The sequence below is a fragment of the Giraffa tippelskirchi genome, chromosome 7 (assembly GCF_054371585.1).
Source record: "Giraffa tippelskirchi isolate mGirTip1 chromosome 7, T2T-mGirTip1v1.2.pri, whole genome shotgun sequence".
In the NCBI taxonomy this organism is placed as follows: domain Eukaryota; kingdom Metazoa; phylum Chordata; class Mammalia; order Artiodactyla; family Giraffidae; genus Giraffa; species Giraffa tippelskirchi.
In genome coordinates this window covers 11,325,771-11,353,482 of record NC_137281.1, presented here as the reverse complement: position 1 = coordinate 11,353,482, position 27,712 = coordinate 11,325,771, and the positions used below count along the sequence as shown (strand labels likewise).

General features: G+C 50.0%; 1 protein-coding gene across 5 annotated transcripts; it reads right to left on the bottom strand.

Moving 5' to 3' along the window:
* Nucleotides 1-462: 462 nt before the first annotated feature.
* On the bottom strand, nt 463-25,956 carry PHLDB3 (pleckstrin homology like domain family B member 3). Of its 5 annotated transcripts, none has more exons than XM_081516025.1 (15): nt 25,699-25,956; nt 24,865-25,047; nt 24,486-24,623; nt 20,651-20,779; nt 20,269-20,434; nt 18,883-19,022; nt 18,679-18,762; nt 18,246-18,356; nt 7,996-8,095; nt 7,763-7,853; nt 7,591-7,678; nt 7,322-7,378; nt 3,056-3,275; nt 2,366-2,451; nt 463-879 (listed from the first exon to the last, which is right to left on the bottom strand). In XM_081516025.1, exons 1-15 carry the CDS (start codon nt 25,930-25,932, stop codon nt 745-747), a joined length of 1,962 nt encoding a protein of 653 aa, XP_081372151.1. In that variant the 5' UTR covers nt 25,933-25,956; the 3' UTR covers nt 463-744. The 5 variants fall into 5 exon arrangements, with proteins under 5 accessions (XP_081372151.1, XP_081372152.1, XP_081372153.1 ...); XM_081516026.1 differs by having other exon boundaries at nt 18,883-18,993; nt 20,273-20,434; XM_081516027.1 differs by having other exon boundaries at nt 7,591-7,672; nt 18,883-18,993; nt 20,273-20,434.
* Between the last annotated feature and the right edge of the window lie 1,756 nt (nt 25,957-27,712).

Genomic DNA, 27,712 nt, shown 5'->3' with positions numbered 1-27,712 from the left:
TCCGACTCTTTGTGACCCAATGGACCGTAGCCCAGGGGAGCTCAAAGGAGACGGTGTGTTTGATGCAGGTTGGGGAGTCAGGAAGGGTTTCCTGTAGGAGACGACAATCCAATTAAGATGCTAAGAACAAGGAGCTAGCTGGTTAAGGGAAGGGCAGAGGGAATAACATGTGCCAAGGCCTGGAAGGCAGGAGCCTAGGAGTTCCTAGAAATTGCTAATAGCCCAGACAAGTCCAAAAGGGTGGAAGCAGGCGGACCCACAAACTAAAAAAACAAAATTGCCACACGCTTCTCTACACCCACCCCCTGCTCCCATCCAAGACCATGGAGTTGAAGAAGACCTCCATTCCTTAAGGGTAGAGCCAGCTGAGGGATGGTTGGTTGTCTTGGGTACCCGTAACTCAGGTGCCTTGCCTAGGGGTCGAGGGGTCCCGTATGTCTGTGCTAGGAACCTCAGCAAAACTGTTTTCTTCCATGTTTAATTCAGTATCACAGGAGCAACAATAAATAGTTTCTTCCCACCCCCGCAATCTTCCTCCAGCCCGGGGCAGAGCCCGAGGAGCTGGCTTCCTGTCCAGAGAAGGCAACTACAGCCCGGAAAAGTCGGGAAAAATCGAGGCTCAGACCGGCTGAGCCATCAACCCCACAAAACTCCCTGGAGAGTTACGAAGAGGCGGGCCCAGGCTTCCCGGCAGCGAGTGGGGGCGGAGCTTCACTGAGACGTCCCCCCAGAGGGTGTGGTGAATCAGGGGGCGTGGTTCTCATCAGCCGCTGTAACGATGACGTCCATCCAAATGCGCACCGCCTCCGGGCTGGGAGCCACCATGTAGAAAAGGCGTTCGTAGGTTTTGACACAGAACGTTAGGCGAGGGTTAGGGCTCTGGAATAAGTAGTGGAGTGGAGGTGGTTAAGAGAACAGATATGACCACCCTAGTTCAAATTCCAGCCTTGCTATTTATAGGCTGTGTAGAGTTGGGCAAATAATTTAAACTCCCTGAATGTGTGCGGATCTGTCCTCCTAAATGATGCTACCTACTTTGTTGGGTTATGAGGGTTAAATGAATTAACACAGGAAGGCGCTGAGAATTATGGGAGCAAGAGGAATTTAAAGGAAGGACCTATGTCCCAATCCCCCAGCTCTACCTTCTCCTATATTAGAAATTGTTGTTGTTCAGTCGCTAAGTCACGTCCGACCCTTCTGTGATCCCAAGGACTGTAGCCTGCCAGGCCCGGCTCCTCTGTCTAGGGATTTCCCAAGCAAGAATACTGGAGTGGGTTGCCATTTCCTCCTCCAGGGGGTCTTCCCGACCCAGGAATCGGAACTTGTGTCTCCTGCGTCTCCTGCACTGCAGGTGGATCCTTTACCACTGAGCCCCCTGTGCTGGGCTTAGTCGCTAAGTGGTGTCCAACTCTTTGCGAGCCATGAACTGTAGCCTGCCAGGCTCCTCTGTCCATGGGGATTCTCCAGGCAAGAATACTAGAGTGGGTGGCCATGCCCTCCTCCAGGGGATCTTCCCGACCCATGGATCAAACCCAGGTCTCCTGCATTGCAGGCCGATTCTTTACCACCTGAGCCACCAGGGAAACCCTACTGAGACCCCTAGGAAGTCCATATATTAGAAATACAAGCATTCAAATTTCCTCTCTTCCAAATCTAGGGCTCCCTGGTTTTTAACTGGGAAAAATTTAGTCTACAACCTATTTACTGAGTACCTACTTGCCAACCCCAAATTAAGCAAACCCTTTATGTCCATTATCTGTCTTTAACCTCAACTCTGGAGACATGGGTTGAAGAGTGCCCATTCTGCAGGTGAAAACACTGAGGCTGGAGAATGGAAGTCACATTTCTGATATCCCACAGCTGGGATTCCAACCGAAGCTCTAAAAAACCACAGTTACTCTCCAGAGCTTTCTAAACATTGTATCAGTTTCTGGCACTGAGCTTTTATAAACGTTCCGATTCCAGAATTCTCTGGGGAAAAATAAATCTGATATGACACCACAGGACCCATTCCCATTTGGCAATTGTCAGAAGATGCTAAGAAATGATCCTCTCCTTTCGATGCTCCCAGGCGGCCTCAGTCCTCACCTTGCCTAATTCAGTCATTCATTCTTGACTTGGCATGTGAGTTTGCCAAATTTCTGCTCTCAAACTTTTGTTCCAAGAAAAATAACTGTGGCTGAGAGCCAGAGACTGAGCTCTTAATTTTCAGTCCCTGCAGTGAAATGACCTGTTTGGTTTCCTGTGCTGGATGGAGTACCCTGACAATAGGGACTGTGGGTGGCCCTTCCCCAGGGGATAAGCTAAGATTTGACCAGCGGGGCTCCGACCATGAGGGCAGGTCAGCGCCAAACAGGGGCTTCACCTTGAAGGCACAGCGTAAGTGGTCGTAGTAGACTTCCTCGATGGCCTGGAAGTAGATGACACCTTTGAGCTTGGTCTCTTCCTTGTCTGATGGAGAGGGGTGAGGGAGAAACAGCCAGTGAGAGATGGGTTGGGGTTGGGGGGGAGGGTCCCAAGGGGGAGAGGAGTCTCTGAGCCCAAGTCCGGAGACTGGGGTTGGGATGAGGAGCATGCTGGTAGAATCTGAAGATCCCTAAAGCGCTGTGGTTAGGAGGTGAGCGAATGTCGATGGGAGACTGGTGTGGTGACTGGATAAGGCTGGGAGGTGGGGCCTGGGGAGCTGGAATCCTAGGTCCCCAAGTCCCTTGGCCCCTGAGAATGGCAGAGACTCAAGGAGAGGTTCAGAATCATCGATTACCCTAGAGAGGAAGGAGGAGAGGCTTGGAACCCTAGATCTGGGGGCTGGGCACTGATAATGCTCCTCCTGGGCATGGGGAAACTGGGGTCTGGAGAGCTAGAGTGGTACACAAGTGATACCCAATGAGGGCTGGGTCGCTAAAGGAGGAAGCGACTGGGGGGTCCAGACACATACATGGACCTAAGAGAGAAGAGACCTGGGGGTGGGGCTGCTAGTCTCTGGGGTGAAGGTCTGGAGTGGTCTCTTTCACAGTCCTGGGGGCCCAGGCACCTAAGGCAGCGGGACTGGGCTTACCCGCGTAGTAGGCCAGGCGGCGGGCCTGGCGGTCAAAGCAGAACCATCGCTTCCTCCATGTTTTGATACGGCCACCCATCTTCACCAGGGGTCCGCGGCAGCAGCCCCCGGAGACCCGTAAGTGCGGGCAGTTTTCCGGATTGTGGCCCCAGCGCTCCAGGTGCTGCCGGAGATCCAAGACCCGAGGGCCAGCAGGGCTGGTTGGGGGTGCGGGCGGGGCCTGGGGAGGGAAGAGAAGGGGGCTGTGACGTCACAGGGTCAAGAGCTGGGAGGGAAGTCTGCAGCCTGGACCCGCAAGGGGAGCCCGTCGGAGTAGCTCAAGTGTAAGGACCAGCACAGCCTTTAACTTTGGCAATGACGATTAAGATGGGATTTCTGACAGCTACTCCGATTGACTGACACACTGCCCAGGGCTTTACCAGCATCCATTCCTCAACTCCCCATGGCCACTCTTGGGTCAAGGCTACTATGAGTCCCATTCTGCAGATGAGCACACTGAGGTACAGAGAGAAATAATCCACCTGAGGTCACATGGAGCTTCTAAGTGGCAGAGCAGGGATGCGAAGCCAGGCCTTCCTGACCTTAGCGCTCACCTTGAAACATCAGAGATGTGTTAGGGAAGTGATAAACCCCAGTAAGCCCTCATCTACTGTATCTGTAAAACAGTGAGTGATTAATAATAAGCAGCGCTGATTTCATTATTATTGTTGTTGTAGATAGCATTCTTGCTGTGATGAAATTGGTGATTATTATCTGTGCTAAAAAAAAACCACCTTATAACCTCTTTGCCCTCCTTCTCCTCAGGAGGTAGGTACGTCATTGTCCCCATTTTACAGATGTGGAAACCAAGATTCAGAGAGCTAAGTTACAGGCCCAAGTCACACAGCCACAGCTGACGAGCCAGGACTCCCCAAGCAGAGTGATCATCTCAGGTGGCCATAAAGTGGAGCAGAATGAAGGCAATCAAAGTGTCTACTGTTACAAGGTCTAGCCTGATCAAACCTATTCTTCCCGAATGCTTCCTGCAAAGAATGGTATATGATCCCCATGGTCACACTTAGGCCTCAGACTCAAGCATGCAAGCAGACCCCAAGGGATTTTGTTAAAATGCAGACTGGGATTCAGTCATTCCAGGGTGGGGGTCTGGAGGGGAATGAAGTTCAGGGATACCGATGCTCTTGGTCCATGGATCACTCTATGAGTATTGAGGGTTGAAAACACTGAAGTAAGGCCAAAGCAAGAAAAGATGAGAAATAGAGGTGAGACGAATTGCAAGGAGACAAGGGAGAGTGAGGAGAAGGCGGGAGGCGGGGAGCTGGGGAATGCACAGGAGTGGAAGGGGTGGTTAAAAGGGCACCCTCTGGGTCATTCTGCCAACTCCACACAGTAACACTAAGTGATCACCATGTATTAAAGGTCTGCTCTGTGGCCAGCACTGTGCCAAGTGATCACCTCACTGCTTCTCCAAAACAACCCATTATTGTCCCCATTTCACAGAGGAGGAAACTGAGGATCTTAAAGAGGAAATGACTCACCAAGGTCGCCCAGGTAGGACATGGGTGGAGCCGGGCTCCAGGCGAGGAGAGCAGGGATGGGCTTGGGACTGGCAACTCCCCCACTGCCCACCCGTGTCACCTCCAGGGAACGCCTTCCCCTCTCCGAGTCTCGGTTTCTCTCTACTGCAACTCAGCGGTTATCCAAGCACCAGCCTCACGGGGCTGCTTCATGGATGAGCTCGCTGCTGTCACCTAGTGACTCCACCCCCAGGCGTGAACCCCAGAGACACGCTTGCTCATGGACACGAGAAGGCAGCTTGAGGTGTGAGGGGGTGGGGATGGGGGACAATGCAGTCAGCAGGGGACTGGTTAATAAATGATGGTGCTACACAGCAGGAGTGTTTCATTTTTAATGAGTCAGAGCTTATGCCTGACAACCCGGAAGGCTCCACCAGCCTTCCTGCTTTATTTTATTCCCGGCTCTTATCAGCACCTGACATGCTACTTATTTTACTTATTGATGTTGCTTTCTGTCTCTCTCCACTGCTAAATGCCAGCTTCCAAAAGGCGGGGATTGTCACTCTGCTGTCGCCCAGGGTCTACCACACAGTGCCCGCTCAGTCACTCAGTCACGTCTGACTCCTTGCGACCTCAAGGACTGTAGCCCGACAGGCTCCTCTGTCCGTGGGATTCTCCAGGCAAGAATGCTGCAGTGGGTTGCCATGCCCTCCTCCAGGGGATCTTCCCCACCCAGTGATGGAACCCAAATCTCCTGCATCTTCTGCATTGACAGGCCGATTCCTTACCACTGAGCCACTTGGGAAGGCCACCATAAATCACTCCATGAATACTGGATGAATAAGGAAAGGCCTAACGTTTGAGAGGACCAGGAACGGGTTGGGAACGGTGTACGTGTTTGTGAGGAACATAAATTCACCAAATGCAGTTTGATCAGTGTACGTGGATGCGTATAAACACAGATTTGTAGTCTCCTCCAAGACAGAAAACACTTGCACCTCCAGGTGAGGAGAACTTCACTTCCCCAGATTCTAAAGTGTTTGCTGTAGGGGCTTCCCTGGTGGTCCAGTGGCTGGCACTCTGCACTCCCTCTGCAGGGGGCACGGGTTCGATCCCTGGTTGGGGAACTAAAATCCCACATGCCACACGGGGAGGCCAAAAAAATAAATAAATAAAGTGTATGTTGTAACAAAAAAGTATGTATTCATATTCTTAGTATAGGTAGAAATAAAAGCTTAATGAGGAGCTGTCAGCTAAATTCAGAATGTGAGAAATTCCGCAAGATAAATGACATTTCCCCCCAATAAATGGCTTTTTTTTTTTTTAAAAGCAGGGAGGGAGGACTCAATCTCAGAGATTTAAGACATTTTTACTAAAGGCACTGTGTGTGCTTTGTTTGGATCCAGATTTGAATAACCAACTATCAAAATATATTTTGGAAACAATTTGGAGACAATTAGGGATTTTGTTAAAATGCAGACTGGGATTCAGTCATTCCAGGGTGGGGGTCTGGAGGGGAATGAAGTTCAGGGATGCTGATGCTGCTGGTCCATGGACCACTCTGAGTATTGAGGGCTGAAAACATTGAAGGCCGAAGCGAGAAAGGATGAAAAGTAGAGGTGAGACGAATTGCATGGAGACAAGGGAGAGTGAGGAGGAGGGGGTGGGGGGAGGAGCTGGGGAATGCACAGGAGGGGAAGGGGTGGTTAAAAGGGCACCTGCTGGGTCATCCTGCCAACTCCACACAGTAACACTAAGTGACCACCATGTACTGAAGGTCTGCTCTGTGGCCAGCACTGTGCTAAGTGATCACCTCACTGCCTCTCCAAAACAACCTATTACTGTCCCCATTTCACAGAGGAGGAAACTGAGGCTTCTAGAGAGGAAGTGACTCACTAAATATTAACATGGACCATGTATTAGAATGTTACAGAATTAGTAATAAATTTCATAATAATTTCATAAGCTATGACAGTGGAACTTAACGTTATATATATATATATAGTAGGTATATAGTGATATATGGAGGGGATGATAAAATATGTGGAATTGGGTTTAAAATATTCTACTGCAGAGTGGGAAGTAGGTGTGGGTCCAGTACAACAAAGTCAGTAAGTAAAATAAGATTCAATATTGATAATCACTGGAGCGACATGGAGGGCTTCCCTGGTGGCTCGGTGGTAAAGAAACTGCCTGCCAATGCAAGAGTCGCAGGTCCAATCCCTGGGTCGGGAAGATCCCCTGGAGAAGGAAATGGCAACCCACTCCAGTATTCTTGCCTGGAGAATCCCATGGATGGAGAAGCCTGGCGGGCTACAGTCCATGGGGTCATGAAAGAGCCAGACAGGACTGACTGACTAAACAATGGTCATGAGCTGCATGGTGGGCACATGGAGGGTTATTAATCTAGTCAAACTTTGAATAATATGCGTGAATATTTCTTAAGTAAAAAGGTGAGGGTTTTTTGGTTTGTTTTTTAAGAACCAAACAAATAAAACAAAATTTTAAATACTATTTACAAGTCCCAGTCTGTGGTCACCCTCATACCAGCACCCGCTTACAGAAGAGGAAACTGAGGCACAGAGAATTGAGGATGTCACATACCATGGATTCAGATGACCCTGATGGGAACAGAAACTAGGTCTTTAGAGGCTTGGTCCTTGCCAAGCCCAGGACACTTTTTGGAGGACAGGAGAGGGTGAGATGTCAAAGGGCGGAGGCCAGGGGAAGTGGAGGCAAGGGCGAGACTCACCATGATGGCAGGTACAGGGGGGCCTGAGGAACCTTCCTTGCTTCTTCTTGTCCCTTCCTGTGGGTGCAGAAAGAAAGTGTCAGCGAGACTGCAAACCAATAAGAAGTGGGGGAAATGTACTGCGTTCCTGGGTCCTGAAGGAGGAGGGGTTAGGGGCCTGGACTCCTGGTCTGAGGAAGGAGAGGCTGGCAATCTGGACTCCTGGGTCTGAGGCTGGAGGGGCTGGGGTCTAGACTCCTGGGTCTGAGGGAGGAGGGGCTGGGTCTCACCCTGGCCTGGAGCAGCCGCTCCCTCTCTGCCACGGCCTGCTGCAGGAGCTGCTCCATTCGGGCGATGTCTGGGTAGAGGGCCCTGCAGCTGGGAGCAGGGAACAGAGACGGGGCTGGTGAGAGGAGCCCAGACCCTTCCCTCCATCTCCCCACCTTCTCCCTGACGTCTCACCTATTCCTGGGGCCGCAGTTCAGCAGCTGATAGAGAGGGTGTCTCCCGGAGTCGCCAGTTTCAGGCGGGAGGGCCGAGGCCTCCAGGGATCCTGGGGGGAGAAGGGGCTGGGATGCTTCCTGGTCTAAGCCTCTCCCTCTCTCCCCCAACAGAGGCATCCAAGTTTCTCCATCCTGTGCACAGGGAGGGTGGTGATGGGCGAAGAGGGTACGTGGGGTGAAGTTGGTACTCACCAGTACAATGGAGTGACAGAGGCCGGGGGCATCCTCTCTGACTGGCTCTCTCCCCCCTCTTCCGGGACAGGCTTCCAGTCCTCTGGAGGCCAATGGAGCCCTGAAAACACACAAAGCCCAGGCACACAGGAAAAGATGCTCAGTCTCCACCATTAGGTCGGAGAACCGCCAAGGAAAACCACCTTCCTGAGACTTCCTGGGTGGTCCAAGGGTGAAGACTACGAGCTCCCCACGCAAGGGGCCTGGGTTCGATCCCTGGTCAGGGAACTAGGTCCCACATGCTGCAACTAAGAGTTTGCAGGTGGCAACTAAAGATCCTGCATGCCCCCAGTGATGATCGAAGATCCGCGAGTGACCCGGCATAGCCAAATAAATAAATACTTTTTTTTAAAAAAAAGAAACCACCATCTCATTGGCACGGATCAGAAAGCCACTGTAAACACAGTGCTGAGTGAATGCAGTAGTCACAAGGGACCACACAGTATACTGCTCAGAATGGGCAAATCCAGAGAGACAGTGGTTGCCAGGGGCTGGGAGGAGAGGGGAATTGAAGGGTGATGGCTAAAGGGTACAGGGTTTCTTTGTGTGTGGTGCTAAGTCACTTCAGTCGTATCCAACTCTTTGTGACCTCATGGACTGTTGCCCGCCAGGCTCCTCTGTCCATGGGGATTCTCTCCAGGCGAGAACACTGGAGTGGGTGATCATTTCCTCCCAAATATTCTCTAAAACTGCTGATGGTAATGTTTGCAAAACTCTATGACTACACTGAAAACCACTGAAAAACACTTTTAATGGGTGAATTGTAGGGTAGGTGAATTATAGATCTACATAAAACTTTTTTTTTTTGTAAAGCCCACTGTATTGGTGAAGCTGTGGGAAACCCAGATGATCTCCCACAAAGCTGAGGGCTGTTTTATTGGAACAAACTTTATGGAGGTCCGTTTGGCTCTTTTTAAAAAATAAAAATGGGAAAAAAGAAAAATAAAATAAATTAAAAAAAAGAAAGGAAATAAAATCAAAATGACAAATGTATAAAACTTTTGAGCCCCAACTCCACTTCTAGGACTGTATCTTGTGGGTACACTCAGACATGTGCAAAATGACCTGAGTTCAAGGTTGATTCCCACAGATGCCTGGAGACCACCTAGTTAGTTAGTCACTCAGGCTCCTCTGTCCATGGGATTATCCAAGCAAGAATCCTGGAGTGTGTAGCCATTCCCTTCTCCAGGGTATCTTCCCTATCCAGAGGTCAAACCCGAGTCTCTTGCATCTCCTGCATTGCAGGCAGATTCCTTACCTAAGTAAGGAAGAGATCACCTAGGAGACCACTTAGGAGATCACCTAAGTGCCCATCAAAAGGAGACAGGCTCGATAAACCTGAGATCATCCACATGGAGGAAAATCCCAAAGCAGATAAAAGGCAAAGGATGCTGTTTATATCAGCTAGAAAAGAATGTTCAAGGTAAAAGCAAGTACAGAGAGTGCAAAGAGGATACCACCTACACATAAAAAGAGGGGGAGAGTGTATACATGCCTGACCGTTTCAGTACAGAGTATTGGGACTTCCTTGGTGGTCCAGTGGCTAAGACTCTGACCTCCCAATGGAGGGGGCCCGGGTTCCATCCCTGGTCAAGGAACTAGACCCCGAGTGCAGCAATAAGATCAGCACAGCCAAATAAGTAAATATCCAATGTACAATGAAAGTCGCTCAGTCGTGTCCAACTCTTTGCCACCCCATGGACTATACAGTCCATTGAATTCTCCAGGCCATAATACCAGAGTGGGTAGCCTTTCCCTTCTCCAGGGGATCTTCCCAACCCAGGGATCGAACCCACATTGCAGGCAGATTCTTTACCAGCTGAGCCACCAGGGAAGCCCAAGAATACTGGAGTGGGTAGCCTATCCCTTCTCCAGCGGGTCTTCCTGATCCAGGAATTGAACCAGGGTCTCCTGCATTGCAGGCAGATTCTTTACCAACTGAGTTATCAGGGAAGCCCAAATATGTAAATAAGTAAAAATAAATACTTAAAAAAAAAAACAGTGTATCTCTGGGAAGACAGGAGACACTGGTAACCCTGGCTACCCCTGGGAGGTGAATTGAGTGGATGGAAACAGTGGCAAGAAAGATTTTTTCTCTGAGTATCCTCCCTTTGAACTCAGAACAAGAGGAATATTCTTTTTAAAAACAATAAAATAAACATGACAACCAAGTGCAACCTGTGTTCCTGGACCAGAAAAAAATTTTTTTTTTAACTTTTGTTAACAAAAATCATTTGTGGGACAACTGACAAAAATATGAATAACAAGGGCTTCCCTGGTGGCTCAGTGGTAAAGAATCCGCCTGCTAATAATGCAGGAGACATGGGTTCCATCCCTGGTCCAGGAAGACCCCACATGCCAGGGAGCAACTAAGCCTGTGTGCCACAATTATTGAGATCTAGAGCCCAGGAGCTACAACTACCGAGCCCTCCTGCCACAACTGCTGAAGCCCATGCGCCCTAGAGCCCGTGCTCTGCCACAAGAGAAGCCACTACAATGAGAAGACTGCAACCCCAGAGCAACCCTACTCACCACAACTAGGGAAAACCAAGAGCAGCAATGAAGACCAGCACAGCCAAAATTAAATAATTAAAAAAATATATGAATAACATTTGTGGACTTGAATAATATTGTCTCAATGTTAGCTTCCTGAATGTGATCGGTGTACTGTGGTTGTGTATGGGAATGGCCTTGACCTCAGATAATAAAAAGTAGAAGCATTTAGGGGTAAAGGGGAATCATGCTTCAGAAAAGAAGAATAAGCTGTGTGTGTGCGTGTGGGTGTGTGTGTACAGACAGAGAATGATAAAGCAAATGCTAAATGTTGTAAAATGTTAGTCACAGAATCTGGGTGACAGGTATACAGGAATTCTTTCTACTCTTCCTGCAATTTTCCTGTAAATCTTTAATCATTTCAAAATAAAATAGTAAAAAACTACCCCCCAAATGAAAATAAACTTATTTGAGAGTAACAAAGAAAGAAAACTGAAATCATTTCTTAAAAAAAAAAAAAAACAGCAAAAACTCTGCTTGGATAACAAAAAATAATAAGAATAAACAAGTTGTATAATTTGAGCACCGACACATACCGTGCATGCCAAGTTGCTTCAGTCGAATAAGACTCTTTTGCAATCTCATGGTCTGTGGCCACCAGCTCCTCTGCCCATGAGATTCTCCAGGCAAGAATACTAGAATGAGTTGCCAGGCCCTCCTCCTGGCCCAGGGATCAAACCCAAGTCTCCTGCATCTCCAACACTGCGGGCAGATTCTTTACCAAGGAGCAATCAGGGAAGCCCACAATATGTATGCTCACTGCTAAAGATCTTTACTCATCAAATATATGTAATTCATGAGTTAATACTAAAAGAAAAATTGAATTGGTCACCAAAAGAACCAACTCTTTATTTTGAAGGTAGGTGAATGAAATGAAATCGTCAAGAACTTTATTTTCCTACATAAACCATATCCCTGGGTAACCAAATAATCAATAAAGGCAAGTCCCTCTTTAGAAAAAATTGTCAATCAATAAACAAAGAAGGAGGACTTCCCTGGCAATCCAGTGGTCAAAACTCTGCACTTCCAATACAGGGGGTGCAGGTTCCATCTCTGGTCAGGGAACTAAGATCCCACATGCTGAGCGGGCAGCCAAAAAATAATAATTGTTTGTTTGTTTGTTTTTAAGATTTTTTTATCTAAATTAAAAAAAATAAAAATAAATGAAGAAGTAATGACAGATGGAATTTTCCCACTCATGACCTCCAGGGAATCAATCAATGGATGCCACAAAAAAAGAGACACATGCTCCCAGGATGAGTTGCCAAAATGCCAGTTGTTCAACTGCTCAGCCCCCCGCATCCAGCTTTACAGGAAATAAAGAGGCAGAGCCAGGTGGTGTTCACTCCCACAGATGCAATCAGCAAACCTTGCCTGTGAAACTCTACAGAGCAACCACCTGGTTTCTTCACCAAACAAATTTCAAGAGGGACAAGAAAAGAAATGGGAGTCTGTGGATTCTAGGAGATTTGAAAGAGATGCACTGTGCTTAGTCGCTCAGTCTTATTCGACTCGTTGAGACCCCATGGACTGTAGCCCGCCAGGCTCTTCTGTCCGTGGGGCTTCTCCAGGCAAGAATACCGGAGTGGGTTTCCATGCCCTCCTTCAGGGGATTTTCTCAACCCAGGTATCGGACCCAGGTCTCCCGCACTGCAGGCGGATTCTTTACCGTCTGAGCCACCAGGGAAGCCCATAGCCACACACACAAAAAGTTAAACAACTATAGCGTTTAGCGATAGGCACTGAACTGATGGAACTTTCAATGTAAGAAGACTAGGATAAACGTCAGGCTAGTGGTTATTCTCCGGGAGACCGATAGGGGTCACCATTGAGCTGGGGTACGTCGTGACCTGACATCTGGGGCCGTCACCCGAGTGTTCCCATTAACAATCATTAATCTGTGCGTGTGCTCGATGTGATTCTCTATGTCTGTATTATTTTTAAACGTTTTTTAAAATAGTAAGCATGGGACTACTGGGCTTCCCAGGTGGCTCAGTGGTTAAGAATCTGCCTGTTAATGCAGGAGACGTGGGTTTGATCCCTGAGTCCAGAAGACCGCCTGGAGTAGCAAAGGGCAACCTATTCCAGTATTCTTACCTGGAAAATTCTATGAACAGAGGAGCGTGGCGGGCTACAGTCCATGGGGTCGCAAAGAGTCGGGCACAGCTGAGCACACAGACACACACACACACACACACACACACACACACACACACAAACACAAAACCATGGGACTCCCCTGGTGGTCTAGTGGTTAAGACTCGGCACTTCCACTACAGCGGGTGCAGCGTTAATCCCTGGTTTGAGAATAAGATTCTACATGCCACGCAGCTTCGTTCAAAAGATTTTAAAAAAAAATGAAAATAATAACCAGTATTTATCAAGTGCTCAGTCTTTGCCTAAGAGTGTCTGTGGCACACCACAGACCCATTTAAGCTTTTAGAAGCCCTGGGAGTCAAGAAAGGGTCAAACCACTTCAAAAAGATGAAAATGAGCCCCAAGTTCCTGTGGCTCTTCACTTTTCCCTTCCCTCAACTGATATTCCCAGCACTTCCCAGGTAAGAGAACTCAGATCGTTGGACTGAGGAAGCATGTAGGTGAGAGAGACTCGGTCTTCCCTGGTGGCTCAGACTATAAAGAATCTGCCTGCCAATGCAGGAGACCAGAGTTCCATCCCTGGGTTGGGAAGGTTCCCTGGAGAAGGGAATGGCAACCCACTCCAATATTCTTACCTGGGAGAATTCCATGGACAGAGGAGCCTAGCAGGCTACTAACACACACTGGCGAGAGAGATCCAAGTCCTGTCTGCATGGAGCTGACGCTGTAGGAAGTGAGTGACGTGTATATATATGTGTGTGTGTTCAGTCGTGTCAGACTCTTTGCAACTCCATGGACTGTAGCCTGCCAGGCTCCTCTGTCTGTGGAATTTTCCAGGCAAGAATATTGGAGTGGGTTGCCATTTCCTACTCCAGGGGATCTTCCCAACCCAGGAGTTGAACCCAAGTCTCTTGCATCTCCTGCACTGGCAGGCAGATTCTTTACCACTGCACCACCTGGGAAGCCCCAAGGAACTGAATGAGTCATCATACAAGATGCATATCATCTGACATTGCTGTGAGTGAAGAGTGTTACAAAAGAGTGTTATAAAAGGGTAATATAAAAAAGGATCACCTGCAACTGGAAGACCAGGAACAGCCTTCTGGACACTGACCCTGAGACCCAAAGGATGAGAGTTGGCCAGGGTTGACTGAGGTGAAGGGTGTTCCAGGTGGCAGGATCAGCAAGTGCAAAGGCCCTGAGGCAGGAACAAATGTGGCGTGCTGGGGGGTCAGTGACCCTGCAGCTGAACAGAGTCAGTACAGGGAGGGGGATGGTGAGAGGTGGGCAGGTGTCAGACCACACAAGGACTTGTGGGCCACACCAAGGAGCCTCGGGGAACCATGGAAGGCTTTTGGGGGGAAGGGCTGAAGTAGGAGGGATGAAGATCACTCTGGCTGTTGTTTGGAGCCGAAAACTAAGGTGGAGAAAATCAGTGAGGAGGCTGGTAGAAGGTCACAGAAACCAGAAATGAGGGTGGCAGTGGGTGGAATAAGAATTATAATAATTATAACAATACCAATCAAGGATCGCCCTGGTGGTCCAGTGGTTAAGAATCTACCTTCCAATACGGGGGACATGGATTCGATCCCTGGTTGGAGAGCTAAGATCCCACATGCTGCGGGGCAACTAAGCTCTTAAGCCACAACTAGAGAGAAGCTTTCAACTAACTAGCCTGATGCAGCCAAAAATAATTTTTTTTTTAAAAAAGCTGGTCTTCCTTCATTAAAAAGTATAATAATATCAATCATTATATAACCAGAGTAACAGGTGCCCACATTTACTAAGCACCTGCTATGTGCCAGGCATCACACCAAGTACTTTAATGCATTAGCCAATGAATGCTGTTGTTATTCCCATTTTGCAGCTAAGTAAACTGAGGCACAGAGCCGTATCTCAGGTCTGCCAGCTAGGAAATGGCACAACAGATACTGGAATTCGAGCAGAGTCAGTACTCTTAGGCATCACATGATCCTGTAAAGAAGCGGTGGAATTTGAGAAGGATTTAATAGGACTTGGAGGGGGAGAGGGGCAGGGGCAAGGAGGAGTGATTTGTTAATCCCTGCAGTTTATCTGCTTGTATACTGTTTCTCTGGCTGAGTAAACAAACACTCCCTGTGCTCTTTGTGGGGATTCCCCCAGTGGCTCAGTGGTTAAAGAATCACCTGCAATGTAGGAGACTCAGGAGATGCAGGTTTGATCCCCTGGAGGAGGCTATAGCAACCCACTCCAGTATTTCTGCCTGGAGAATCCCATGGACTGAGGAGCCTGGTGGGCTACAGTTCATAGGGTTGAACAAAGTCGGACACAACTGAAGCGACCTTAGCAAGCACGCACACACAAGCTCTTCGTCATCCCTGAGGTCCCTCGTCCCTGCCTATGAGCTCATGTTAACCAGGTGCCCATCTGGGTTCTGAAGTTTCCTTGAGAAACCCTTGTCTCTGAAAGGCACAGGCTTAGGATTCAGGCAGCTTTGGTTCACACAGAGCTCTGCCGCTTAGTTGGGTGTGACTTTGGCAAGTCATGTCTCTTCTCAGGGCAACTCCCCCTCTGTAAAGTGAGCAAGGTCCCACCGCCCTGCCGTAGCTGATGCAAAGATTCATACACTGACCTCACGCGAAACACACAGAAGAGTGCCTGGCACGGCCACCAGTGTCCAAGGCCAGACACTTGGTGACACCCACATGCAAGGTGGGTGTGGGATCCATGCCGGTGGATACAGGGTCCACCTGGCCTTAGAGGCTCCACGTCCACAGAAGCCACTAACTCAGGTAAGGACTCCATAGGAATGGACCGGGCTTCCCACCAAGTCTTTACAGATATGCAGTTTACTTACAAGGGTCATATTTACCCTAAGGCGCGTTGCCTGGCAACAGAGATGACAATCCACCTTTATCAGGCTTCCAGCTAGAAAGTTACAAAAGCTTTGCTAACCCTTTACCTGGACAATAATAGGACCCACTGCTACAGTTCCTTCTGACCAAAAAATAAAATTTTATATTAGGTGCATATACAATTTCATACATATATAACATATATTATTGAATTATATATTCATGAAACATACAATTTTAATATAAAATATATTAAGTTGAAGCATGTCAAACTGTCAGTATTTGACTGTTTCTCACCTTCAAATGGGCTTCCCTGGTGACACAGATGGTAAAGAACCTGCCTGAAGTGTGGGAGACTGGGGTTTGATCCCTGGGTCAGGAAGATCCCCTGGAGAAGGGAATGGTAACCCACTCCAGTATCCTTGCCTGGAGAATTCCATGGACAGAGGAGCCTGGTGGGCTACAGTCCATGGGGTCGAAAAGAATTGGAAACAACTGACCGACTTTCACCCTCAAATAATAGCAATTCCGTGTGGTTCAAAGTGATAAGATGTCTTTGAGCAGACCCTGGCCTACATTAAGCTCTTAAATATTAATATCAATTACTATTTTAGCAATAGTTAATAATATATTAATATTATATTGTTACTATTAAAATATGTTGCATATAAGATAATATAATCAACAAGTAAATATTACAATCTACAATATAATTAATTTATTAACTTTTGAGTTTCTCTGGTGGCTCAGATAGTAAAGAATCTGCCTGCAATGCAGGAGGCCCAAGATTGTTCAATCCCTGGATTGGGAAGATCTCCTGGAGAAGTAAATGGCAACCCACTCCAGTATTCTTGCCTGGGAAATCCCATGGACAGAGGAGCCTGGCAGGCTACAGTCCATGGGTCACAAAGGGTTGGATACGACTGAGCAACTAACAACAGCAACAATATTATGTTATTATTGTGGGTACAAAGACAGACAGACATGGATCTTCATAACATCATTGCTTAAACTGCACAAAACTCCATCTGCCATCCTCAGAGAGAGGAGCTCCAGGCGCCCACACAGAATTGTGTGTGCACAGAAGCTCAGAGTGGTTCAGACTGTGGGCTCTGAAAGCAGAGTGCTGAGTTCAAATCCCAGCCTTGCCATATACTAGCTGATTAAGAAACCTCAGCTGCCTCAGTTTCTTCCCTATAAAATGATAAGAAGAACCCAGCTTGTAGAGTTGTTGCAACGACTAAATGAGTGAATCCACATAAACATTTAAAACTGCCTGGGGACTTCCCAGGTGGTCCAGTGGTTAAGACTCCACCTTCCAAAAAAAAAAAAGAATCCACCTTCCAATGCAGGGGACAGGGGGAACTAAGATCCCACAGCCTTGGGGCAACTAAGCCCACACCCAGCAACTACTGAGCCTGTGGGCCACAAGGAAGATCCAGCACAGCCAAAAGAAAAAAAAATTTTTTTTAATTCATAAAATAAAATAAAACAGTGCTTGGCACACTATAAAGACTCCACAAAAAAAAAAAAAAAAAGGCTTAACAAATTTTAGCTGCCTTTATGATTGTTACTGTTCATATCATTATTACATAGCCATTGAAAAGGAAGAGGCACCCCTAAATGTACCAAAAGAAAAAATCTCCACCAGTCTTGAGCTAGAAAAAAAAGCCAACTAGTAGCTAATACATTTGTTTTTGAAAAGAAAAATTTACATGATAGAACAAGCGCTCACCCTTTCTAAGCGCTGACCCCACAGCCATACAATTGAAACAAAACAGCTTTCATTGAATATTCAGCCCTACCTCCAGGCACAGCACTCTGCCACTGTCTACTCTATTTCATTTAAAGTAGGTAGCAACATATTCAATAAATGTTTTAACCCATTCATAAGTTGGAACCCCCATTTTTCAGAAAATCTGGAAGAAAGAAACAAGTAGCTACCAGGACCTCCCTGGTGGTCCACTGGCTAAGCCTCGGCGCTCCCAATGCAGGGGGCCCCGGGTTTGATCCCTGGTTGGGGAACAAGATCTCACATGCTGCAACTAAGACCAGGTGTAGTCAAATAAATAAATACAAATACTAAAAAAGAAAAAGAAACAAATAGCTGCCCAGTTCTGAGGCGGAGGGCCAGGGCTCATTGGGCTGGGGAGAGGAGGACTGCTTATCAATATACTCTGTTGGGTGGCTTTTAAAATTTACATCCTGGGGGCCTCCCTGGTGATCTAGTGGTTAAGAATCCACCCGCCAATGCAGGAGACACATGTTCGTTCCCTGGTCCGGGAAGATCCCACATGCCGAGGAGCAGCTAAGCCCACGTGCCACAACTACCGAAGCCCATGCACCCTAGAGCCCGTGGTCTGCAACAAGAGAAGCCACCGCGATGAGAAGCCCAGGCACTAAAATGAAGGGTAGCCCCCGCTCGCCGCAACTAGAGGAAAGCCCGAGTGCCACCACGAAGACTCAGCACAGCCAAATATTAATAAACAAATAAATCTTTTTAAAACTAAGTTAAAAAAATTTACACCTGGGTGGACCTGGTCCCTTTTCTCCAGGGGACGAGAGGTAGGATGTTAGGCAGAAGAAAGAAAAAGAATAATAAAGCTGGAGCTTGGTGAAAGTTAAAAATACGGCTTGATCAGCCTCCCCTCTCCCTCCCTCTCTCCCCCAGGCACACAGCAGAGAAAGCCACGGTGACCCCGGGTGATGAGGTATTTGGAGGGGCACCTGGAGGGAGCTGTGAACAGAGAAGAGGCAGGAAGAGGTGGCGGCGGCCGTGTGGGCAGTGGGATCCTGGAGAACCAGCAACTGGCGGTCTGTCTTCTGGGTGAAGAGGAGCTGCAGGAGAAGGGGTGGGGTGGAGGGCCACTGCAAGGATGCTCTGGCCCAGGCCTCCAGAGCCAGCCCATTTCTTGGATGGAAAAGGAAAGGCTCCAGGTCCCAAGAGAGCGGGAATGCGGTCTCGGGGAGGGAAGACTTGTGGGCAGAGACTACTGGTTCTCTGGGGAGGAGGTACTGGAGGTCTGCACTCCTGAGGCCCAGGGATAAAAGGGATTAGGGGTTGAGAATGGTGGATCCCAAGGGAGAATGGAGGTGGGGGGGGCCTAGATTCCTGGGTCTGAGGGAGGAGGGGGCTGAAAGGCACATGAAATCTCCATACCTTGGTGAGGGCCTGGTTGGGTTCAGAGAAGTCCCTGCCAGGGGTTCCCTGAAGGCAGTTAAGCTCGAGCAGTCGGCTTCGTTCCTGGGGAGGGCAAGACATGAGCAATTCCTACACCTCAGGGAACATGTGGGGTGCAGACGAGGCGAGGGTATGCCCCAGCAGGAAGTGGGGATGTAAGACAGGTGTCTGCGGTGAACTGACCTGCGTCAGAGCCTGAAGGGCCTCCTCCTTCTTCCGGCTCAGCCCCCGGCTCTCAGCAGCCATCTGCTCCCCCAGCGACTTGAGCTGCTCCTCCAAGACCTGGATCCGGCGCTGCGGGGCACCCGCCAGAGCCCGGGTTACTCAGCTGCCCCCGGGTCCCAGGCTGGTACAGAACCAGGCCCTCCTTGAGAGCCTGGGGTTTGCTCCACCCCATAACAGAGACCCTGGGATCTGGAAGCCTGGGAGGGCATGGGGGACTCAGAATTAACCTTTGCTAGTGCCCTTCTCCCCTTTGAGGGCCCAGAAGAGACCTGGGGTGAGCTGGAGGGGTGGAGGTTCCCATATCCAGAGGCTGAGGAAGACGGAGACCCAGAGAAAGTCGACATTGCCAAGAAGAGAGAGAGAGAGAGGGACTTTCCTGGTGGTAGAATGGCTAAGACGCTCGATTTGCAATGCAGGGGGCCCGAGTTTGATCCTTGGTCAGGGAACTAGATCCCACATGCCAGAGCTAGAAAGATCTTACATGCTTCAATAAAGATCGAAGATCCTGCATGCCCCCACCAAGACCCGGCATAGCCAACTAAATAATAAATATTAAAAAAAAAAAAGCAGAGAGAAAGGGAAAGACAAGAGACAAACCGGAGAAGATACAGAATAGAAGAGCCAAGACAGAGAGAGAACAGAAACAGAGTCTGTGAGACAGGAGTGGGAAAAGAGTGGCAGGGAAATGTCCAGAAATACAGGTGGGGAAAGGAGATGCCTATCAGAACTTTCTAATCTGAAACTCTGGGAAACTTTGTATTAAATACAGGCAAAAGTTGAAAGTTAGTCACACATTTATGTCCGACTCTGTGATCTCATGGACTGTAGCCCGCCAGGTCCTCTGTCCATGGAATTCTCCAGGCAAGAGTACTGGAGTGGGTTACCATTTCCTTCTCCAAAATACAGTCAGACTTGTGGCTTTTTCCAGCAGGACTTTTCAGACCCTTGAAAGTGAAGGTCCCAGAAAGGACTGGTGTGAGCATCATTTGAGATGAGGGCTGAGACATGGGGAGTGTAGTGGTGAAGACCTAGCGGGTTCAGATCCCAGTTCTGTCCTTTGGGAACTAAGTGACCTTGGAAAAGATAACTTGAGCACCTTGACCTTGAGTTTCTTCATTTAGAAAATGGGGAAAAAGATGTGAAGACTTGTCTCCAAGGACTGTTGTAAGGATTCGATGACTTCATACTCATGAAATGTTTAGGATCGTGCCTGGCCCATGGTCAATGCTCAATAAACATCAGCGACCATCATGGCTGTTTTGAAGAACATGACACAGGGAGGACGCCAGGACAGAGAAGGGACGGAGGGCAATGGCGAGGGAGGCAGGGCGAGCCCAGCCCGACTCACCCTGTGCTGCGCCACACTGGCCTGGAGTTCCTGGACCTTGGGGTCTAGCGCCCCAGCCCCAGGGCTGTCCCGATCTTCTTCCTCCCGCCGGCTCTCGCGCTCCAGCTGCTGGAACTCCAGGTCCTCGTAGGCACGCTGGGCCACGTCCAGCTGTTCCCTCATCTGTGGAGGCAACACAAAAGGACTGGAGGCCTGGACCCTTAGTCCTGGGCTGGAGCCACGACTTCTGGGCAAGGAGGGAGGAGGGGCTGAGGATCTAGACTCCGGAGTCCTACGGGTTAGGGGGTTGGGGCCTGAGCTCCTAGGTGGGTGGGGGAGGAGGGGACTGAGGGCCCGGGTGGCTGGGTCCTGAGTGGTCTGGATACCGGGTCCCCTTACCTCCTGCATTCCCTGCAGAAGCCGCTCATGCTGGTCTTCGGGCTGCGAGTCGAGCTGCTCCTGGGCCTCTTGGAGTCTTTGGCGAAGACCCTCCACACGATCCCGCTCCTGGCTCAGCCGCCTCTGTTCCTGCACCAATAGCAACCAGGCTCTTAGCCTTAGACTGAGCACAGGGAGGGAAAAAGAGGCCAGCCGGGGCCAGGGCAGCCAGATCTCAAGCTCCTCCTCCCCTGGGGTGTCCCCCCCTCCAAGTCTGGGGTGTTGGCTCCATGAGGGCAGGGACCCTGTATCTCTGGTTCATGCTGTACAGGCCCACCCAGAGCAGACCAAGTAAACAGCTTTTTAAGAAATGAAGGCGGGGACAGATGAATGGATAAGATGTGGTACACATATATAATGGAATATTACTCAGCCATGAAAAAGAATGAAATAATGTCATTTGCAGCAACATGTATGGAATTAGAGATTAGCATACCAAGTGAACTAAGTCAGAAGGAGAAAGATAAATACTGTAGAATAATAATCATATTTGGCATCTAAAATTTGACACAAATTAACTAATCTACGTAACAAACAAACTCACAGTCATAGAGAACAGACTTGTGGTTGCCTGGGGTAGGGTGGGGGAGGGACAGATTGGGAGTTTGAGATTAGCAGATGCAAACTATTATATAGGGAATAGATCAACAACAAGGTCCTACTGTATAGCACAGGGAACTGTATTCAATATCCTGTGATAAATTATAATGGAAAAGAATATGAGGGGTCTTCCCCTTGGTCCAGTGGTTAAGACAGTATACTTCCATTGCAGAGGGCATAGGTTAGATCCCTGGTCAGGGAACTAAGATCCCACATGCTAAGCAACATGGCAAAAAAAATATATCTATATCTATATCTATATATCTATATATATCTGAATCACTTTGCTGTACAGCAGAAGTTAACACAACATTGTAGATCAACTATTCTTCAATAAACTTTTAAAAAAGAAACAAATGAGGGAATGAATGCAAAACATATCCAGACTAGGTGATTAATACTGGGGACCCAAAAGGGGGTCGGACCTGGGCCCTGTACTCCCACAGGGGACACAGCCAGTTATAGCCTGGGACAATCAGGGCAGTGAAACACAGATTCTGTGGGAACCTAGAATAGGGGGATTTCTACTAGGGTAATTTCTACCAAGGTAAACCTAGCCTCCCTGATTGTGGAGATTTTAAGATGAGCCACAAAACCCAGGGAGCATTTAGACCTGGGGAGCTAGAGAGGGCTGGAAGGGCATTCTGGACTGATGAAACAGCATGGCACAAATGAATGGAAGTTGAACAGTACAGGAGGGATTTCCCCGGTGGTCCAGTGGCTAAGACTCCATGCTCCCAATGCAGGGGGCCCAGGTTCGATTCCTGCTCAGGGAACTAGATCCCACATGCCACAAGGAAGAGTTCCCAGGTGTGCTGTGTGCTAAATTGCTTGTTGTGTCCGACTCTTTGCAACCTCATGGACTCTAGCCCGCCAGGCTCCTCTGTCCATGGGATTTCCCAGGTAAGAATATTGGAGTAGGTTGCCATTTCCTTCTCCAGGAGATCTTCTCGACCCAGGGATCAAACCAGTGTCTCCTGTAGCTCCTTTATTGCAGGCAGATTCTTTACCACTTGAGCCACTAGGGAAGCCCAAGAGTTTGCATGCCACAACTAAAAGGTTCCGCATGTCACAATGAAGATCGACAATCCCACATGCCCCAACTAAGACTCAGCAGAGCCAAATAAATAAATAAAAATAAATACTTAATAAAAGAGAAAAGAAAAGTAAAGGAAGTGTAGGGGGCAGACTGTGGTCAAGAAGAAAGAAGGTGGGATGGAGGGAAGAGATGGGGAACACAGGTGAGAGATGACAGTGGAAAGGCAGACAAGATGGAGCTCAGGTGTGGTTTGGCCCACCAGGATGAGGAACCCTTATCCGGGGGCAGTGGGGAGTCATGGAAAGATTGAAAGGCTGGAGTAGGATCTGGGTGTGGAATCATCCCTTTGGGAGATAGGTTCGAAGGGTTGAGACCAGCTCCTTGCTGAGTCCTCCTTAGACTTCCCTGGTGGTCCAGTGGTTAAGAATCCGCCTGCCAACGCAGGGGACATGGGTTCGATCCCTGGTCCGGGAAGATCCCACATGCCGCAGGCCAACCACTGAAGCCTGAACTCTAGAGCCCAAGTGACGCAACAAGAGAAGCCACAGCAAAGAGAAGCCCCAGCTCTGCAACCAGAGCATAGCCCCCGCTCACCGCAATTAGAGAAAGAGCCTGCACACAGCAACGAAGACCGAGTCCAACCAAAAATTAATAAATAATGAAATTTTTTCTAAAAAAAGAATGTGACATTGCCCGAGGTCTAGGCAGGGCAGACATAAAGGAGATAGACTAGCAAGAGAGATTCAGGGAGCACAAAGAACAGGACATGGTGACTGACGGGCTTGGGTTGAGAGATAAAGAGGCATACAGAGCAAGGCTCAGGACTCTGGCCTGGTGACCAAAGGGACAGTGAGACAGGGATGGTGTGGAAAAGGGAGTTGCTGAGGTCAGCACTGGATATGGTGAATGAGAAGGGGCCAGACTCCTGGATCTAAGGCAGGAGGGGTTGGGGACCTGGACCCCTGGGTCTGAGGGAGGAGGGGCTGGGGTCTGGAAACCCAGGTCCTAGGGGAAGAAGGAGCATCTAGGAACCAATGTCCTAGAAATCGGGACACATAGGTCTAGATTTTGAGAGAAAAATCAGAGCTGGGAGAAATACAGGCTCTTTGAAGTAACTGAAGACCCAGGATCCAACCCCAGGAAATTCCAATATATAAGATAAGGGCAAAGAGAGAGACTGATAGAATTACAAAGTTACCATTTTCCAACCTACAGCACTCTCCGGTCAAGCAATGACCACCAATGGATGTTAAAGCCTTTAGGTAAATAACTATTAGGAAGGGATCAGAGTGACCTCACTGGGGTCTGGAGAATCAGAGACAACGTCCCCCTGGCCCAGTGCCCAAGAAGCACCACAGCACATCTGAATCTGCTCCATCTTCTACATTTCATCAACCACCTGCTTCCAGGAAGCGAAACAAGATAAAGGACACCCCCGGCGTGCAACTGGTCACATACTGACCATGGAACAGAGGGCTTGGTTTCTTCAACAAAGAGTATGGGGAGAAAAACAGTAGGCAGGGACCATTAGAGGAGAAAGAACATACACAAGGCATTGCAACCAGTTGCAATATCCTGGCCTTTGGGGAACCCGATTCAAACAGCCAATTGTTAACCGTTGTTTTTGAGACAGTCTGGGACCCATGGAAACTGACTGGAGATGAGATAGTAATTCTTCAGATGTGATAATGACAGAGGGGTAATGTTTTCTTAAAAGAGTTCTTAAAGAACTCAAGTATTTACTGTCAACATGATGTCTGGTACTGGATTTCAAATCTAGGGATAGGGAAGCCAACTGGAGGACATGAAACAGGAATGGAGGATTAATCCCGGCTGAACTGGGGAGTACACCACATGGCAACTGTCTATTTTTTGTTGGTTTGACATTTTTCACAAAATGACATTTAAAGAGCAAAGAGAGATGGGGCAAAGGAACACGCCCCTGTGAGTCAGGCCCCAAAGTCATAGACAGGGAGGGAGGAGGGAAACAGAGAGAGGCACAAGTCCTCATCACTGCCCGCCCCCTAACCACCAGCCCCAGTATCATGGCTTGGGGAGCGGGGGTGTAACCCCGGCCCCAGGTCCCAGGAGCATCACAGGAATGTCTGTCCAACAAGGAAGAGAACCGACGATGAAGATCCAGCAGGGCAAACACACCTGTTCCCGCTGCTCCTGGCCGCCCTTTTCTGAGTCCACCTGCTGCCCTAGCAGCTCGCGAAGCTGCTCCTCTTCCCGCCGAGCGGCCACTCGCTCCCCCGCCAGCTCACCCCGCAGCAGGGCCACCTCCACTTCCATCTGTAGAGAGAAGGCAAGAGCTGGGACCCAGAGGCCTGGGTCTGAGAGTACGGAAGGGGCGGTGGCGCGCGGACGCCTGGGTCTGAGCGAAGGACCTGGGAATTCAAACTCCTGGATTCGGAGAGAGTATGGAGCTAGAGGCCAGAGAGTCGGCTCGCATGGTTGTAAAGGACTGGGAGCCTGGCCTGACGGGGTTCCTCACGAGTTGGGGCCAGACTTCCCAAGGGGTCTGCAGCCTCACCTCGATCCTCAATTCCTTCCTCTGACGCTGTAGCTCCTTCACTCGCTGTTCCATCAAAGCCACGCGAGTTAGTGCCTCCAGCTGCTGCGCGCGAAGCCGCCGGGCCGCCCCTCGCACCCCTTCTCCAGACGGAGCGGGTGCGGGGGGCGTGGCCGGGGTCTGAACTGGAGACGTAGCCTCCGCCTGAGGTTGGAGAGGGCTAGTCAGTTGGGGAGGACTCGCCCCCTGCAGTCACTAAATAGGTCCCTGGGGCGGGGGGTGGGGGTGGGAGTCTGAGTTAGCGACCCTCAGCCACCAAGCTTCTTTTATACGAGGCGGGGAGGGTGCAGGTCCGATGACCACTCGGCCCCAGGAGGTGGCTCAGGGGCTCACAGTCCGGGGAGGGGGCACAGAGCCGACTCAAGGATGCTGTTTCCCATTCTCTTGGCCTCACGTCTTCGCAGGTCCTGCATCTCTTTCTCTCTCCCAGGGTCTCTGAGTCTTTCTCCCTTTTCTCTGGGCTTCGTCTTCCTGATTCAGTATGTCTTCTGTCTCTGAATCGCTATTTTTCTTTCTCCCTCGGAGTATCTCCCTGTCTCAAGGTTTCTCTGTCTTTCTGTTTCTCTGAGCATCTTTGCTTCTGGGTTTCTGTCTGTGTCTATCCTCAACTCTGAGTCTCTTGTCTCTGGTCTCGCAGTGTCCCTTGACTCCTTTGGATCTTTGTCTCCCAGTTTCCCTGTCTCTGGGTCTCTATCTGGTCTCTCTATACCTGTCACTCTGTGTCTCTGTCACCCGCTTGGGTCCGCTCCTCTGGGTCCCCCCGACCCCGTGACTCTCGCCCCCCGGGTACCTCACCGCATCGTGGCTGCTCTCGGTGCTGCTGCCTTCTCCCACTTCTTCCTCTTCCTTCGCCTGCTGCTCAGCTCCTTGGCCGCTTGGAAGCTCTGCCGGGGCCTCGGGCGCCTCCCGCCCGCGGGAGTCTTTGGGGTGCCCCCGGGGCTTGGCGGCCGCTTGAGATCGGACCTCTGTGTCGCACTCCGGGACCGACGCCGGCGAAGCCCCCAGGTCCGGGCTGCTCCGCGTCCCCATGGCCGCTGAGAACTCCCGTCGGGTGGGCGGGGCCTGAGGGTCCGGAGGCGTTGGGGGCGTGGCCCAGGGGGCCGGGTCGTCCCGCCCGAAAGCTCTGGAGAGCGCTCCAGAGGCGGGGCCTGAGAGTTCAAAGGATGGGACTGAACATTCCAGAGGCGGGGCCTGGAGCTTCTAGGGGCGGGGTTCGTGGCTCCTGGGGCGTCACGCCCCAAGAGGCGGGACCGGAATTTGAGTCCGGGTCCTAGTACGCCCCCTACCGGTGTCTCCCTGCTATCTAGGTGTCGAGCCTTATACTTTCCCACCCGTCCCAGACTGTCCCCTTGGACCACTTTAGAGCGACCCCATCACCATCTGCTTCGCGGACTCAGGAGTTGGGTTCCGCCCTGTCCTCTCTGGAGCCCCGTAGTCTCAGCTCTGACCTCGTTGTGCAAGGGAGCCGTGCCCCTGCCGCCTCACCCAGGGATCGGAGAGTCGGGTCTCCTGGTCTCCCTCTCTCTGGACAAACCTGGAGACTTGAGTCCTCGGCTCCTCGGGAGCAAGATTCCAGAACTCTAGCCCCCGCGACCCCCACAGCCCCGGCCCCCTCACCGGCTCAGGCTTCGGCGCGCTCCGTTCTGCGCTCTGGCGCAGCAGTTTCTGCCCACTGGACAGGTGGCTGGGGAAGAGGGAGGAGAGACAGGCTGCTCGGTCCCCCTCCCCAGCAGCCCGGAAGTGGAGGGGGGGGACAACAGGTCCAACAGCTCTCGAGGGAGGAGGGAGTGACCAGCTTGCCCCGCCCGCAGCTGCGGTATCGGGCCATCCCGGCCCCACCGGCCCCACCCTAGGAAAACCCGGCATGACGACCCCCCAGCTCTGCCTCCAGCGCCCCCAGTCCTGCCCCCGGGGGGCCAGGCGCCTTGGTCACCTGTGTAAAAGCGCCTCCCTAATGCCCAGACCCTGAGAATCCTGAGAGGAAGAGGGGAATGGAGGTAGGGGCCTCTCCCCTCTAATGAGCACTTTAGAAGGGCCCCAACCGGTCTGGGGAGCTGGACAAGAGGAGGGGGTGCCCTGAGCTGAGTCAGAGGCCCGCCCAGAGACAGCGGGAAGTGTGGTCCCCCCACCTTGCTATGGGTGGAGGGCAGAGGTTAAAGGTCTCAGCCAGACCCTTTCCTCTCTGGGCAAAAACAGGAAAATAACTGCTATGTGAGAAAGGATTTTTGGATATCAGGAGCTGCCTATATAAAGTATAAACATTTTATGCACATTAATTTGTTTCATCTTTACAGCAGCTTACAGAGAAATTACTATTTGCATTTTATAGTCAGGAAACAGGCTGAGTGGGGCAAGTGTACCCAGAGTCTACACATGTTGTTAATGTGAGCACCATATCTGTTCTCTGGAAAATCCATAGTCTACCATTAGGCTTACTGTCACTCAAGCCAGGAAGCCCCTGAGAGATCATTCCGAAAGATAGTAACAATAATAGTTAACACTGATAGGAAATCTGCTGTGTAGGCAGTGTGCCAAGCACTTCATGTATATGAACTCATTGGATCATCACAGCACCCTATTATTATTTCTATTATTCCCATTTTACAGATGAGGAAACTGAGGCTGGGAGAATTGAAGTACTTTATTCTGGGCCTCACGGGGCAAGTGGTTTAAACTCAAGACTGTTCTAATCCAAGGAGCTGAGAAACCCTGCCCCACATATCTGTTAGCTGTTCTCTTATGAGTTACAAAAATCTCCTCCTTCCAGGCTCCTGGGACCTTTATCCTGCCTTGCTCCCTGACCTCTCCA

What these genes read in the sequence shown, in the direction of transcription:
- PHLDB3 (XM_081516025.1), bottom strand. Translation starts at nt 25,932, where the DNA reads ATGGGGACGCGGAGCAGCCCGGACCTGGGGGCTTCGCCGGCGTCGGTC. An exon ending in CCAACCAGGCCCTCACCAAG is followed by an intron (nt 18,357 to 18,678) that starts GTATGGAGATTT and finishes CTTCTCCTGCAG; the next exon opens with CTCCTCTTCACCCAGAAGAC. An exon ending in TCTGTCACTCCATTGTACTG is followed by an intron (nt 7,854 to 7,995) that starts GTGAGTACCAAC and finishes TTCTCCCCCCAG; the next exon opens with GATCCCTGGAGGCCTCGGCC.